General features: G+C 39.3%; 1 protein-coding gene and 1 long non-coding RNA gene across 3 annotated transcripts in view; both read right to left on the reverse strand.

The window, feature by feature from the left end:
- LOC145720100 (uncharacterized) overlaps window positions 1-14,519 on the reverse strand; it is a 205,491-nt gene that overhangs the window by 158,517 nt on the left and 32,455 nt on the right. The gene's annotated exons all lie outside the window — the stretch shown is intronic.
- EDNRA (endothelin receptor type A) overlaps window positions 1-14,519 on the reverse strand; it is a 58,616-nt gene that overhangs the window by 43,481 nt on the left and 616 nt on the right. Inside the window, exon 2 of one of the 2 annotated variants that reach the window (XM_081811796.1) lies at window positions 10,842-11,002. In XM_081811796.1, coding sequence (XP_081667922.1) covers window positions 10,842-10,928 — 87 coding nt within the window. In that variant the 5' untranslated portion in view covers window positions 10,929-11,002. Of the gene's footprint in view, window positions 1-10,508; window positions 11,003-14,519 lie in introns of both variants that reach the window. The other variant, XM_081811795.1, reaches the window with a different exon arrangement.

The raw sequence follows: 14,519 nt of genomic DNA on the forward strand, positions 1-14,519 counted from the left end.
TATATGTTGATATGTAAGGATTACATATGTATTTTTATATATACATATGTAGGTCATATATGTGTGGTATATATATATTTCAGCATATGTATGCATACAAAGATGTTTTTGAGAATATGCATAAATGCACTATTCTTATTAGCTTAAAATTAAAAACGATTTAAATGCCTCCATATAGTAGAGTGGATAAATAAATTGTGGCATATCCAGACAAGGAAGTACTATGGAGTAATGAGAATGAATAAGCTACAACACAACAACGTGGGTTACTCTCACAAATATAATGTTGAGCAAAAGAAGCCATACAAAGAAGAATATATATCATATGATTCCATTTACATAAAATACAAAAACAGGCAAATTCATGCCATTAGAAGTCAGGAAAGTGGTTGCCTTGGGAGTTAGGGTGGTTAATGACTGAGGGACTTCTGGGTGCAGGTAATGTTCTGTTTCTTGATCCTGGTTACACAGAGTGTTCATTTTGTGAAAATTCATGGAGCTGACATGTCCATTTTTCTGGATGTATATTATATTTCAATAAAAATTTTAAAAAGTTTACACAGTATTATGGCTCTTAGATTATGTAACATTTCCCTAATTTTCATAGGTTTTAGCTTCTATAAGAAAATCAAATTCGGGGAAACGGTGGAACTATGCCGAGAAACGGTGGGAATATGCCAAGAAACAGTGTTTATGACATAAATGACATTATTTTAAAGGATAAATTTTGGAGTGTCCTAGACATTTTTATTTTATGGAACTAAGTTAAAAGTTCACAGCAGTCAGAGATTTTTTTTCTTTCTCTCTTGGTACAGACATTCTGCAGAATTTCTTCATCAGATAGAAAACTCATGTGGGATGGGGCATAGTACAGTGTTCAGTATGTGGCAGAGATGTGTGCTCATTACCTTTCACACTTTGACAGGCTATGACTGTGGACACTTTTAACATGTCCAATAATTATTTGCTTTACTTGTTGCTTTTATAATTAGGGCTATTCAAGTTCCATACTTAGTTTTTCTTTCTTTTCTCTCTTTCTTTCTTTCTTTTTCTTCTTTCTTTCCTTTCTTTCTTTTTCTTCTTTCTTTCTTTTTCTTTCTTTCCTTCCTTCCTTCCTTCTTTTTTTCTTAGAGAGAGAGTGAGAGAGCAGTGGCGAGGGACAGAGGGAGAGGGAGAGAAAGAATCTGAAGCAGGTTCCATGTCCAGCGTGGAGCCCAATGCGGGGCTCCATCTCACGACCCTGAGATCATGACCTGAGCTGAAATCAAGAGTTGGATGCTTAACTGACTGAGCTACCCAGGTGCCCCTAAATAGTTTTAGTCAATAGAATCACTTCACAAAACATAGAGTTCTTATGAAAATTTTTTTTTAAATTGAAGATTTCTGACTTCTTTTTAAATATCAGTTGAGACTTATTCCCAAATGTCATCCATTGTGTTTCACACTCCCCTTTTAATTCTTGTGCATTTGCGAAACCTAGAAAGGAAAGTCTAGGAATGCAGCATTTAGTTTCATCAATAAAATCTGATGTTTCCACCCCAAATAAAACTATGGACTAGCCATAGACACTCATTTTCTGTCTCATGTTCACAGAAAAATTGCCCAGCCTTCCCAGCAAGAACTGGGTGAGACATCTATTTGGCAAAATGTGTCCCTCTGAGCAGATAAGCAGATGCATGTTTCTAGACAAGCAGTTCATCAAGAACTCAACCTTTCTTCTCAGTTTATTATTTTGCTTTCCGGTTCCTTTCTGTCGGTTGACCTCACCAACATGACAGTGAGTATGGAATACAAAAATCTGTTTACCAGATGTGCCAATGCAATCTGCAAGATTCACAACATAGATGCTATTCTGGAGAGCAATCTCTGAATCGCACACATTTTCCTTTATGATGTGTTACTTCTGTCTTAAATAAGCAACTAAAGAAGCTGTTGGGTTCAATGGAGGAGAGAAAAGGGTCTGACTTTATTTTTGAAGACAGTCTTTGAAATTATATTTCTGTACAAGGGATGGCATTTGGATGACTATAAAGTTTGCCTTATGAGATATGTGGGAGAGAAGCAGGATGGCTGCTCAGAGACAGCATGGTCTCTGGGATGAGACTGGATCCTAATCCTGGCTCTACCACTTGCTAGCTGTGTAACCCTGAGAAAATTCGTTAAACACTGCATCTTGGTTTCTTCATTTTCAGGCCACAGTAGTGAATCACAGGCTTGTTGTGAGGATCAAATGAGTTAGCCTGGCACAAAGCAAACACTAGTTAAGCTGCAGGTAATGCTACTCTCATGTTATGCATTGGTATACATAACGTATTTTAAGATTGTATATTTTTCCTTCATTGATTCAGGAAGTGCTTCTCAACCTAGGAGCGAGAATGCTCTTAAGATATAAACGAAATCATGTCACCATCTGCTCTTAGGCTTCTAAAGCTTTCCATCTCGGGGCTACTGGGTGGCTCAGTCGGTGAAGTGCCTGCCTTCAGCTCAGGTCATGATCTCAGGGTCTTGGGATCAAGCCCCACATCGGGCTCCCTGCTCAGTGGGGAGCCTGCTTCTCCCTCTCCCTCTGCCTGCCACTCTGCCTACTTGTGCTCTCTCTCTGTCTCTCTCTCTCAAATGAATAAATAAAATCTTTAAAAAAAAAAAAAGCTTTCCATCTCACTCAGAGGAAAAGGCTAAGGGCTTTATAAAGATGTACAGGTAGGGTGACCATGTTTCCTGGTATTTTTAGGACAATCTGAATTTATGCCTATTGCCCAGATGCAATTATTGACAGTATCTGCTTTCACTCTCAAACTATCCTGGTTTGGATGCTAAAATATATGGTTACTCTATTATTAGGCCCTATGTTATCTGCTTCCCCCATCACATACCTTATGCATCTGTCCCTGAGACCTCATGTTACTACACTCTCCCTTCCACTCACCACTATGGCCTCCTTGCTGGTCCTTTACACCTCCACGCACATTCCTGCCTCCGGGACTTTGCATTCACTCTTTCCTCCGGCTGGAATGCTTTTACCTTAGAGAGTGGCATGGTTTGCTTCTTTTATATTTTAGGTTTTTATTCAACTGTCACCTTGTATTGAGGCATTCTTTAGCCACCCACTCTAAAATTAGTATCTTTTCCCCCTTCTTTCTATTCCTCCTTCTCATTTTACTTTTCTCTTTAGCAGTTATCTCATATGCTATATATTTACTTATTTCACATGCTTATTGTCTTGTTCTTCTACTAGAATGTAAGCTCCATGAGGGCAAGGATGAGTGTTTTTCTTCATTGCTATTTCCCCAATGACTGGTATATAGTTGGAGCTCAATAAATATCTATTGAATGAATAAAGGAAGAACATTTAGAAAGATCTGATGTCACTGAGTAACCAAATGGCCAATCCATTGCCATCCCCGTTATCTTCTCGTATAAAACTTGATCTAAAAGAATAGGGATCCTATGTTTGGGATCCATGTTTAGGATTAGTGTTATGAGAAGCATGATTTGACTGGTTTCCATTACTGATGCTCTTTTCTAAGCAACTTGTTTTAAAAGTTAAGGTGGCAAAGTGTCAATGAAACTCATAGAGATGCTTAAACTCTAAAAGCAACCTCTATTTGCCCATCTAAAAATAGTATTAAATCTTCCAGAGGGCACACTTGATCTTTGCGTCCCGAGTCTAGGAACACTGGGGACTCCAAATCTTAGTAAACATTTCAGAGCATGTGGTTTTGTAAAATTTTTGATGTTCAAGTTTAAAAATAAGGCTACCAAAAGTTAATATGAATGATACTTACATTTAGTCCTCTTATTGAATTCACTTTCAACCATTAACTTTGTAATGTAGGAAAGTTTTTCCAAGAAAAACTAGACCTAGTTAAAAATAAAATTGTAGCTATAGAAAGCAGTTATTCTAACTCCCAGGAGAGTATGGTAGCTCCAGAAAGCAGTTGTAAAATTTCTGGCAGTATATCAAATTTATTTTGACAGAATTTCTTAGAACAGTCCTTATTTAATCACTCTAGTCTTAGAATCAACTTCAGAGACAGTAAAGTTGATTCCCTATCCTCTTTCATTTTAGTGTGCATACTCTTTCTACCAACTGCATAGACCTGTTTGATAATAAAGAAATAACACTCATATCCTAGCAACTTGTGAGATGAAGACACCATAGAAATATTTTGGAACGAAATAGCCCGAACATTTGCTTTTATTGATCCGAGTACTCGAAGCAGCACAACATTTACACACATACACACACACAGTGTATCTTGTGAAAATTGTTTTCTCAAAAGTAAAGCTTTTATGCATCCCTATTTTATGTTAAATTTAGAGTACAGCAGCCTCTTCTAGTTGCTGAAGTGTTTGATGGAGGAATATCATCAGCCATGATGCCTTTTACATCTCAACACCTTCCTAATGAGAACAGGACTGAAACCATCTCTCCCTCCTCAGCCATGGGAACAATCTTGCAGTTATGGACGGTTTCCATCCCCCATCCCCCTGAAGTAGGGATAACTGTGCTCTGAGCCAAATGCCAAGGGTTAGCAGAGTAACCTCACATGAGAATAATTACTTAACATGACCATGAGAGAAAGCAGTGAGGTTCCCAGACACAGGAAACGAAAAGTCAGAACAAGAGGTAGAGTTGGAGAGGTTTCTGAAGCCTTTCCAGACAGCAACTTCCTTGTAACGAACAGCAAATTGGGTAATAAATTTATCACTCTGTCATTTTATGTGTACAGATATTCTGAAATCAGCTAGTTAGCATAATGAACTTTTGCAATGCACATGTGTCTTAGCAATGCCAGAAACTCAACCTATTTCCTGTTCTCTAAAGAGCAAATACAATCTTTAATAACATGAATGTTCCTTTTGATATCCCAAATCACTTGTAGGTTTAATATTTCAATCCCAATCCCAATTCCAAGTGTGCTCCAAGAATGCATATCGCACAGAAACTTGAAAAAAGACTCTTCAATTGTCTGTAGATAGCAGAGGAAGGTACATGACACAATGCCCAGACAAAGGCAAAGGGGGAAAATGATCCTGTTATGTCCTGCTCTGTTTGGCATACACATCTCACAGATTTATGGACCCTGAGACATTCCTGGTTTGCAGGAAAAAAGTAGAAATTCAACAAATTCAAAAAGAACGCCAGCTTTTAGATCTGGAATTGTGTGGGAGGAAAAACATTCTTACAGAAGCAAATATAGTACATTTTCTTATTTTACTCATTCATCAAATATTTTTTAAGTTGGGGACCACGCTGGTTGCAGGAGATATACTGTATAAATGAGAATGATGGTAGCTTGCCTCAAGGAACTTGCAGTCTAGTGGGGCAGACTGGGAAGTCAACTGGTAAATACAATAATCGAGTATATGTTAAATGTTATTTTGGAGCTAATAGAGGGTGTCATGGGAGCCCATGAAAAAGGCAATAACCCAGTTTGAGTCATAGATACTTGCCAGACAGAGAGATAAACGTTTGAGCTGAGATCTGAAGAATCCACTGGAATAAGTTGGAGGAGGCATGAGGGAAAAATATGCCAAGTAGAAAGACCATCTGGGTATTCTCAGACAGGCCAGGTTAGCTGGAGTAAATGGAGGTAGAGGAACGTGTGCCCAGGGGTCGCCAGGAGGGAAGGCAGGGTCAGAACTACCCCATAGGAAACATTTAGCTGGGATGCAATGCACCAACAAGGGGCAGAGATGTTGGTCAAGGGACATACTTTTCTTTAGAAAAATTCAGGGAATACAGTTTTTATTCCTAATTTTATGATTATAGCACTATTACTGCAGTACATGAGAAAGATCTGTTTTTATTTGCTTGAAGATGAGTAAAAAGGAAACACCACCATTATCACATCTGCAATAATTTCGTGGGCAATTTGATCAACTTGGGGGACTAGGATGTAGAGACCACAGGTAATATCCTATGTACATAAATGGAGAGGCCCTCCAACAAATTATCATCGTCATCATCATCATCGCCAATATTTTACCGTGAGGATCTCGGAGAGATCTGATTAGAAGTGAATTTTAACAGTAAAGACCCTAATCAAATCAAATCATACCGAAAAGCACTTACGGAACAACTATCACGTTTGAGACACACAATCTATAAGTTGTGGCAATTTAACTTTGAGGCAGAAGTTGCCTTGATGATTTGATGTGTCAGCAAACAACTTTTGTATGGCTGCCCCAACAACAGGATGGATTCCAGTTGCACAAGATGTCAAAGGCTGTGTGAATACGGAGATAACTGGCTCCAAGCGAATGTCTCTGGTTTCCACATTGCTCAGATCCTCTGCCAGAGCAACATATTGAGTCTCGATTTTCCATTGCAAAATATTCCTGATAATTTCAAACAGAAATTGTATTTGTTTATTTTTCGTTGTTGTCCTCAGTAAGAGGTGGATGTTTAGAGTGGACCAAATTAGTAACCGACAATCAGTTATGGGATTCTGTCACTGGCTGGTTAGCTTGTTCTCACAAATCCGCTTTTATCCCTCATGCTGAATGGGGACATTATTCACCTACAGTATGATCTACGATAGCACTGGTTTCTACTCCCTGCGACCATGCTAGGGATTTCTACGCTATGCTGTTGGACTCAACTTCTTTCCTCTTCCCTTGGCCACCATTCTAATCCCCTCAGATCTACTCCTGTCATACACGTATTACCCCACATTCCTGTTTCTACTGAATGGGCTGAGATACAGTGGTTTATGGGCACATCTGTGTGCAGGTATGGGTGAGCTGCTATCCTGAAAGCACGTGATGCCCAACTTTGGCTTACCCGTGCACACACATCACTTGTAGGGTTTCCACTCTACTCAAAATTATAACCCACCTCCCTATAGACAACACTCCAGGGTGTTAACATAATCTCATGGAATCAGTAAAAAGTACAATCATTAGATTCTGTACTTCCAACCTATAATGGCATTTAGTAGTTGGGAGGTTATTTGTGACCCTGAACACAGATACAATGTTTTACTTGTTTTGCCATTGTAATGAATGTAAACAATTTATATACAGATTAATTTACTGGCTAAATTTGTGCATTTCTTGAAAATTCATGTATCAGATAATGTAATCTTTTTTTTTTTTTTTTTAAGTTTTTACTTATTTGTTTGACACAGAGAGAGAGAGCACAAGCAGGGGGAGCAGCAGGCTCCCCGAGGAGCAGGGAGCCCAATGCGGGGCTCGATCCCAGGATCCTGGGATCATGACCTGAGCTGAAGGCAGTCGCTTAACCAACTGAGCCACCCAGGCGCCCCAGATAATGTAATTTCTTGACAATTCAAATCCATCATCAGTTTAGTTTACAAGGGTGGATATTTGAAAGGGTCTGTAACTCCCTTTCCTTCTTCTCTCCTGTTTTTGTCAGTCTTCTTTGTAATTATTGATATTCTGCTTTTTGCATAATTTAAAGTTAGAGTAATCCTTTGATAAACTTAGTAATAACTTTTCTTCGACACTGCCATTTGCAAGGCCCTTGTATGCTCAAAAACCAAGAAGGAAATTGGCATTTATTTGCTTTCTTTGGTTCCTTCTGCTTTTATTGTCTCAGACCGTCTGATTTTATCACCAGGTAGCTTGTCTGTGTGCGCGAGTATAAGCCAGGGCCAGAGGAGTCTCGCTCCACTTTTTTGGCGTATTTCTTCTCTCTGCAGCATATGTAACTCCAGACTCATTTTTTTCAATGTAGGATCTGTAAATGCTTCAGAAGCAGCCACTCAGTGACGAGGTCTAGCCTCTCTGAGAATGTCATTGATTTAGGGGTAGTGATGGCATTTTGACCAGAGCTGTGTATGCATGCTGGGAGCTGGTAAGAAGTAGGTGAAATATGGTCAGAGGAAGGAGGATCTTGACTACTAAACGTGGGAGCTCCTGGGTATTTTTTATTAAAGCAACGCTCAGTAAGTAGAAGTGAAGACCAGTAGAGGCTGGAGGAAAGAACCTCTGAAGATAGAGAGATCAATTAGGAAACTTCTGGAAATCAGGTGTAGAATGACCCCCCTCTTCCATGCTCACAGACCATCAAGAGCCACTCAGTACTAAACAAAATGGTAAAGTGAGATGAACAACTGCTACTTTGCCCCACAACACAGGGCAGCTTGCCATGGTCAGAGGAGTCCACAGGTCTGATACGTGAGACTCCAAAGCATCAGACTCTTACAGCAGGAGGCAGCTTTGGACAAAAGGCATGAGGGCTGGGAGCTCACATCGTTTGGAGGGATTTCTCTTGACTCTCCTGGGCAGAAATCGGAGAAACTGCAACATCTTATGGTCTCCTAACCTAGAGGACAGGGCTGACAGAATGAAGGAGAAATAACCCCTAAGTATTGTGAGGCTTTTTAGCTTACTCAAACGTTTTCTTCTTTTCCTCTGGAAGAAGATCAAAGTAACTAAACCGTATACATATTATTTAACCCAAAAGGTTTACTTTCTAAAATGAATGTTGGTTAAATGACTCATTACATGAGTTTTAGAAAAAACAGAAATTACACAAATGTACTCCTGTGATGTGAAAACATGTTAAACTGTCCACATTATTTAGAACTATAATAAGGTATATAAAGTCTTGGATTCCCAAGAGGGAAGAATCGTATGGTCAAATGAGGACATGTAAATTATTATCCATTGTTATATGAATGTAAAACAAAGTTTTATTTGAATTTTCACCAATTGGAGATATTCCAGATGATTTGACTTCAAATGTTGCTATGGAATGGAAATGACGTTTAGTCTGGTGATTGGCAGGTTGTATCTCAAAGACATAAACAAGTCTCCTTCCCAGCAGTTGCAGATATTGATTTTCCAAAAAGCTTCTTTGCAAATGGTCAAATGGGAATAATTAATTTGGAGATAATTATTCTCCTGAGCCCTGATGGGTTGGTTAGCTAGTGTGTAAGTATGAATGATCAATGTTTAATACTCTACAACGTAACTACTGGAGTAAAATTTTGAATAAGAGTCATATAAACATTTTACATCTATTATTAAAGAAAGATGTCATGAGAAAGTCAAGTGTTTACACATAATATTTCATAAAGAGAAAATCAATAACCTTTTAAAAAAAATTAAAGTTCTGTAGCATGTGCTAAACATTTTAAGTTAATTGCACATTTTAAGTTTTGCATTATAGTTCAGTTCTAAAATCCCATTTTAAGTTCAAATAGAAAACATATGTTTTCATGCTATTCTGTGAAAAGAGATGGTATATATTTTTTAAATCATTTGTTGTCTAATTTCCCCAGTGTTGCAAAGAGTATATTGGAGTAAATCTGAAATGGTTCTTACTTGTAACATTCAAGATTGTGATCAATGTTTTCAGCATTATTGTTAGCACTTCATTGTACCGCTGCTTTTCCTGGGAGGCGAGTATAATTTTGCCACCACTTAAGTGTATCTATTGGAAACCGAGTGCCTCACTTAAAATTTATCATGTCTTCAAACAAAAATTTGCCATTTAAAGTCATATTGCAGAATATTATTGCTCAGAATAGCTTTGTTTTTTATGGGTAATTACATAGAAGAAAAAAATAAAGGCTGAGGAAAAAGCACTTCTCCTGGGCTTAGTTGGAATAAAGACATTCCATAACATCTGGCATAGACCACGTGATTTCACTTGAGTTTTAGGTCATTTGGATTCTTGCAGCAATTTCCCCTCACAACCGCTAGACCAAGTACGAAATATCTAATTCTTTTTGGCTTTAGTTTGTTTCAGTACTAACTGGCCCCTGAAGCGAGGTGATCACAGTGACAGTGGGTTAGTTATCTTCCTCGGGGCTGAGGCACCAACTTTGTCTTACTTGTCCTGGGATCCTGATTGCTTTGCTCAGGGGTGGGGACACAGTGGGTCTGAAAACTCCATAAACCAAAGAAACGAAGAAGGTGACAGTAAACTGATGCCTAATTTAAACAGCTTTAGTGACAGTGTTCAACAAGGTTAGCACTGGCCCGCCATCCCGTGGACCCCACTGACTCTACGCCACCCAGATCAGTGAGGGAAGCCAGCATGCCCTTCCATCATCAATCCAGACAGTCAAAATAAAATGGATACTTTTCATTTCAAGACCTACTGTGGATATCTGGCTGCTGAACGGCAGCACCTTAAAAAGGTAATAGAAACTGAAGAGATACTTATTTTAAGTACTCTCTGGGCTCAATAGATCTCACCCTGCAAACTGAATCTCAGAAAAATCCAGTTGCTTCCCACCATTGCCCATCCACTCAGCAAGCTCAGGGCTGGCATGAGAATCTGCTTCGCTAAAGACCATGACTTTGAATAGTCATCCCAGAAATACGATTTTGTTAACAATTAAGTTAGCAAATAAGTGCAACATTTAACAAATAATAAAATTTTTAAATGCCACCGAGTTCTAAGGCTGCAGAAATCACTCTTAGTAAAAACGTAGACTAAAATTCCAAAGGTCGGCAGCAACTCTCTTACTGTGGAATCAGAGCATATATTCAAACCTGCAAATATATTTGTGGTTACTTCCTACCTTAAACACATTGATAGGGAGATCAATGACCACATAGATAAGGTCTCCAAGGGCAAGGCTGGCTATCAGCGCGTTGGGGCCATTCCTCATACACTTGTTCTGGTAAATGATCCTGAGCAGAGTTGCATTCCCCACCATTCCCACGATGAAAATAGTACAAGATATCACAGTGTTAATGTATTTGAAAGCTGAAGTAATCTTAGTCTGCTGCGGGCAATACTTGTGCATTGAACCATTGCTAGGTAGGGCTAAATTAGTGGGTCGATGAGTGGTAACCAGGAAGTTGAGTTCCGTCCCATGAAAAACGGTGAAGTCATCCACTGGAGTGCTTACGTTTGTGTTGTAGCTCTCAGGATGATCACTGATTACACATCCAACCAGCGCTACCCAAAACGCCACCTTGAGGCAAAAGGTTTCCATCGCGATGCAAATTTGAGGAAGTGTCTCTTATTGTGTTGCCTTTATACCCTCACTTTTTTTTTTTTTTTTTTCACCTGGAAAAGAAAGGAGGAAAAATAATTTTGGTTACAAAATCCAGCTGCCAATTAAATTGTAGTCAATGATCATTTATTACTTCAAGTAAAAAGTAGTGTATATTTGGTAATATACCAAATTTTGGATAAGATCATCTGTGTCAGGTTATCCCATGGCAGGAAAAAACAAGAGAGAAGACCAAAGCTCCATTATGGCAAATTCTTTATCTCTGTCTCTCTCTCTCTATGCCTCTCTGCCTCCTCCTCTTTTCCTCTCTCATCTCCATCCATAGCTATCCTTATATCTAGATTATAATATGGATGAGGATATGCCGGTCTTTTCTTTAGTAGATGAAAAATTACTTTTTTCTCTCCATTACACGTAGGCTGATAAGAACCTGAATTACAAAAATCTTTGAGTTGAGATACAAAATTTTATTTATTAATGGAAGAGAAAAGGCATTATTTGCCAAGTAGAACTCACACGGTATTAATTCTAAGAATCACCCAATTCTGTAATTCAATATTCCAAAATGGGTTCTGTTTTGCACATGGTAAATAATGGATGTGGGAATAAAATACAGCACAGGTAGCCATTTAAAGTGTTATAAAATGCTCTTTTGAAATCAGAACTCTGGTGAACACCATCGATACATTTAACAATCTTCGTTTCAATTAAAAATTAAATAGCTGATAAAGACAAAATACTTATTTTATTGAAAATCTTGATGAATAATGGGTACAATCCACCTTTCTGACAGGAACTTTTTTTCTTTTCCATTCCTCAGAAATTATTATTACAATATTTGCCAATGAGTGAAACTGGGAGTAGTGGCTTTCTCAGGCCAGCCACAATATTTGGCTTTCCAAGGGACATCTGTCCCATGCTCGCTTTTAAACATCCCATGTAGCTACATTTAAAAGGCCCACTGCACCGAGCACTTGACATGCATCGTGCCATCTAATGCATACCGTGCTCTTGTGAAGGCGATACACAGTTCCGTTATAAACAGAGGGAACCAGAGGCTCAGTAAGGGCAAGTAGCTTGTCAGGTCCACGGGGTAGTGGAAATGTTGATTGTAAGGCAGGTTAGTGTGACTCTGAGCCTGAGCTCTTAGCCACTAGACCACACTATCTCTCATTCTCTTGCCTTCTTAGCGCTAAAATGTTTCAACGGAGTCTCCAGAGTTTTGATGAAGCAATAGGCTCACGAGGACGATTACATGTTTTCAAAAGATCATTTGTGGTTTATGCTTAATTGACTTGCAGAGAGCAAGTGGTCCTTCCTGCTCAGAAAGTCTAGGTTTCTACTTTAATCCTTAAAGATGTTGGGGAAAATGAGGGGGTTGGTGGTAACACAGTAATCAAAGGTAAATAAAAAATGGCTCCTCCCATTTAAATTTTTTGTACATTTTCTTCCCCATGAGTTTTTAATGATTCTTTAAATGAAGACCCATAAGCTCATTAATGCAGTGGCATGTGTCTATGGTTTATATGTCCAAGTCATAATTTAATTTTTTTTTAAATTGTGTCCTTTTTCTTGGTCTATTTATGGTTGGTATTAACCACTTTTAGGAATTTTGACAGTTGTCTTGGGAAATCAATAGAGCTTATGTTTAGACAATATATAGATGAAATAAGATTTATTCAGTTTGTATAGAAGGTCTGAAGTAAGTACAAGGTGCAAATACCATATACTTTTGCTTTCGCCTGAGATTTTTCCCAGGAACCCGAAACAATAATGACATTGTATGTATATTAATAATTTATTATATATGCATCTGACTTGAGCTTTACAACTCTAGGTAGGCAGGGGCAATATTCCCATTTTAATTGGGAAATTGAGTCTTGAAGAAGTTAAGGCTTCATGGCCAAGAAGGGGCAGGACAGGTATAATGCCTCACTTTGCTTTGCTTAATTATAAGTAGTTTGCCATTGTTTCCTGCTTTTTACAGTTTGGAGTGAATAGTTGACCGAATGTTGATAGACCCACAAAATGCCACTACTTGCATTCCACAGTGGAGACCAGGACTCGAAGAACAAAGCGTATCATCATTCTCCTCTTTAGATCATAGCTATGGGAGAAAAGAAATCCTTCAATACCTTGTGCTATTTGATGGCTAAAGCCTCACACTTTCCCAGTTGGAATGGACCCTTCAGTAATGTTTCCTTAAAAATAAGAGAGAGAAGGCCTTTCCTGGAAATGGAGTGGCTCTTTGCCCAGTAGAGTCCACTAGGAGAATATTTAGTGAACTGACCTGGCTATCATGGGTGATTATGACACTCAGGAAAGGTACCACTGTAGTGTCTGAACATTAGCATGATGGTTTGCTTCATCGGCTGATTATGCAGGAGGTAAAGAGGCCAAGGCTGTGGGTTCTTACCAAGGTGTGAGCTAGCTACCACCAAAACCACTTTCCTTCCTCCTCCAACAATGACACCACCACATCATTTCTGATGACATCTCCATCAGCTTTCTGCATGAATTAAGCTGCAGAGCTAAGGGATACTTGGCAAAGGTATGTGGGTATCATATTATCATTGGGTGAAAAATACAAAACCAAACAAAAAAAACCCTCTCCAATGCATGTCCCTCCAAGGATGAATCTGTTGCCGTTTTCCATGGATCTAAGCCATGCTGTGCTTGGAACCCTCAGTCATAATCAGACCTAGTTCTCTAGTGAAGCATCTCAGGTTCAGCCCAAGGTTTATAGATTCAGCATTCTTTGAATTTGCTGGAGTTCAAAAGCTATTATTAAGGAAGAGGACTGAATCCTTAGGCTTACACTGTAAGCATTTAACATCTTGGATTCTCAGGATTAAAGGTCGCCTATATAATTAGTAATTTGGAAATTCCAACCTTACTGAAATGGCATAAATTTAAAGCAGGTAATTTACTGAAATGACTGCCAAGGTATTTCTCAATTAATTAACACTTAGCACAGAGGGGGTACTAGGTCGGAGGGGGGGAACATCTACAGGAGGAGAGAAAAAAAAAAACCCAAATAAATAAACCAGAAACTTTCTACTAGTTTTCCGTGGGTTCTGCTCTCTGGGTAATAAATAGCAACTGCTCTTACTGACGACGCCTGACTATAATATGCCTCCCACCCCACCCCCTCCGCCGCCAACTCTATCCGGGAACTCTATTAGGATGGTGTAAACAGAGGCTGATTATCTAGAAACAGCCGTTGTTTTCTGCACGTGAAACGCAACAAGTGCCCTTTAAAGGAGAGCACGGAACAAAACGCCCAGACCTCTGCAGGCAGGTTTCCAAACTAGCCGCCCTGGGGTTTTTCCAAAACACATCAGTCCCTCACACCGAGTGCCCTTGGCTACCCTTGGCATACCCCGAGCGTGCGGGGAGGAGAAGCTGGCGAGTCCGAAAAGGCAAACTTCACAAGTAGGCTTTGGAGCCACCGACAAGGGCGTGATGTTCCACAAAGTTCTCGCATGCTTGGGGAAAAAGGGAGACCCAGGGAGAACCGCTGGTTTTCCTCTGACTAAAAATCCGATTCCCGCCGGGGGAGGCTGGGGG

Source organism: Leptonychotes weddellii, chromosome 2 (assembly GCF_054177405.1).
Source record: "Leptonychotes weddellii isolate Sample4059 chromosome 2, ASM5417740v2, whole genome shotgun sequence".
In the NCBI taxonomy this organism is placed as follows: domain Eukaryota; kingdom Metazoa; phylum Chordata; class Mammalia; order Carnivora; family Phocidae; genus Leptonychotes; species Leptonychotes weddellii.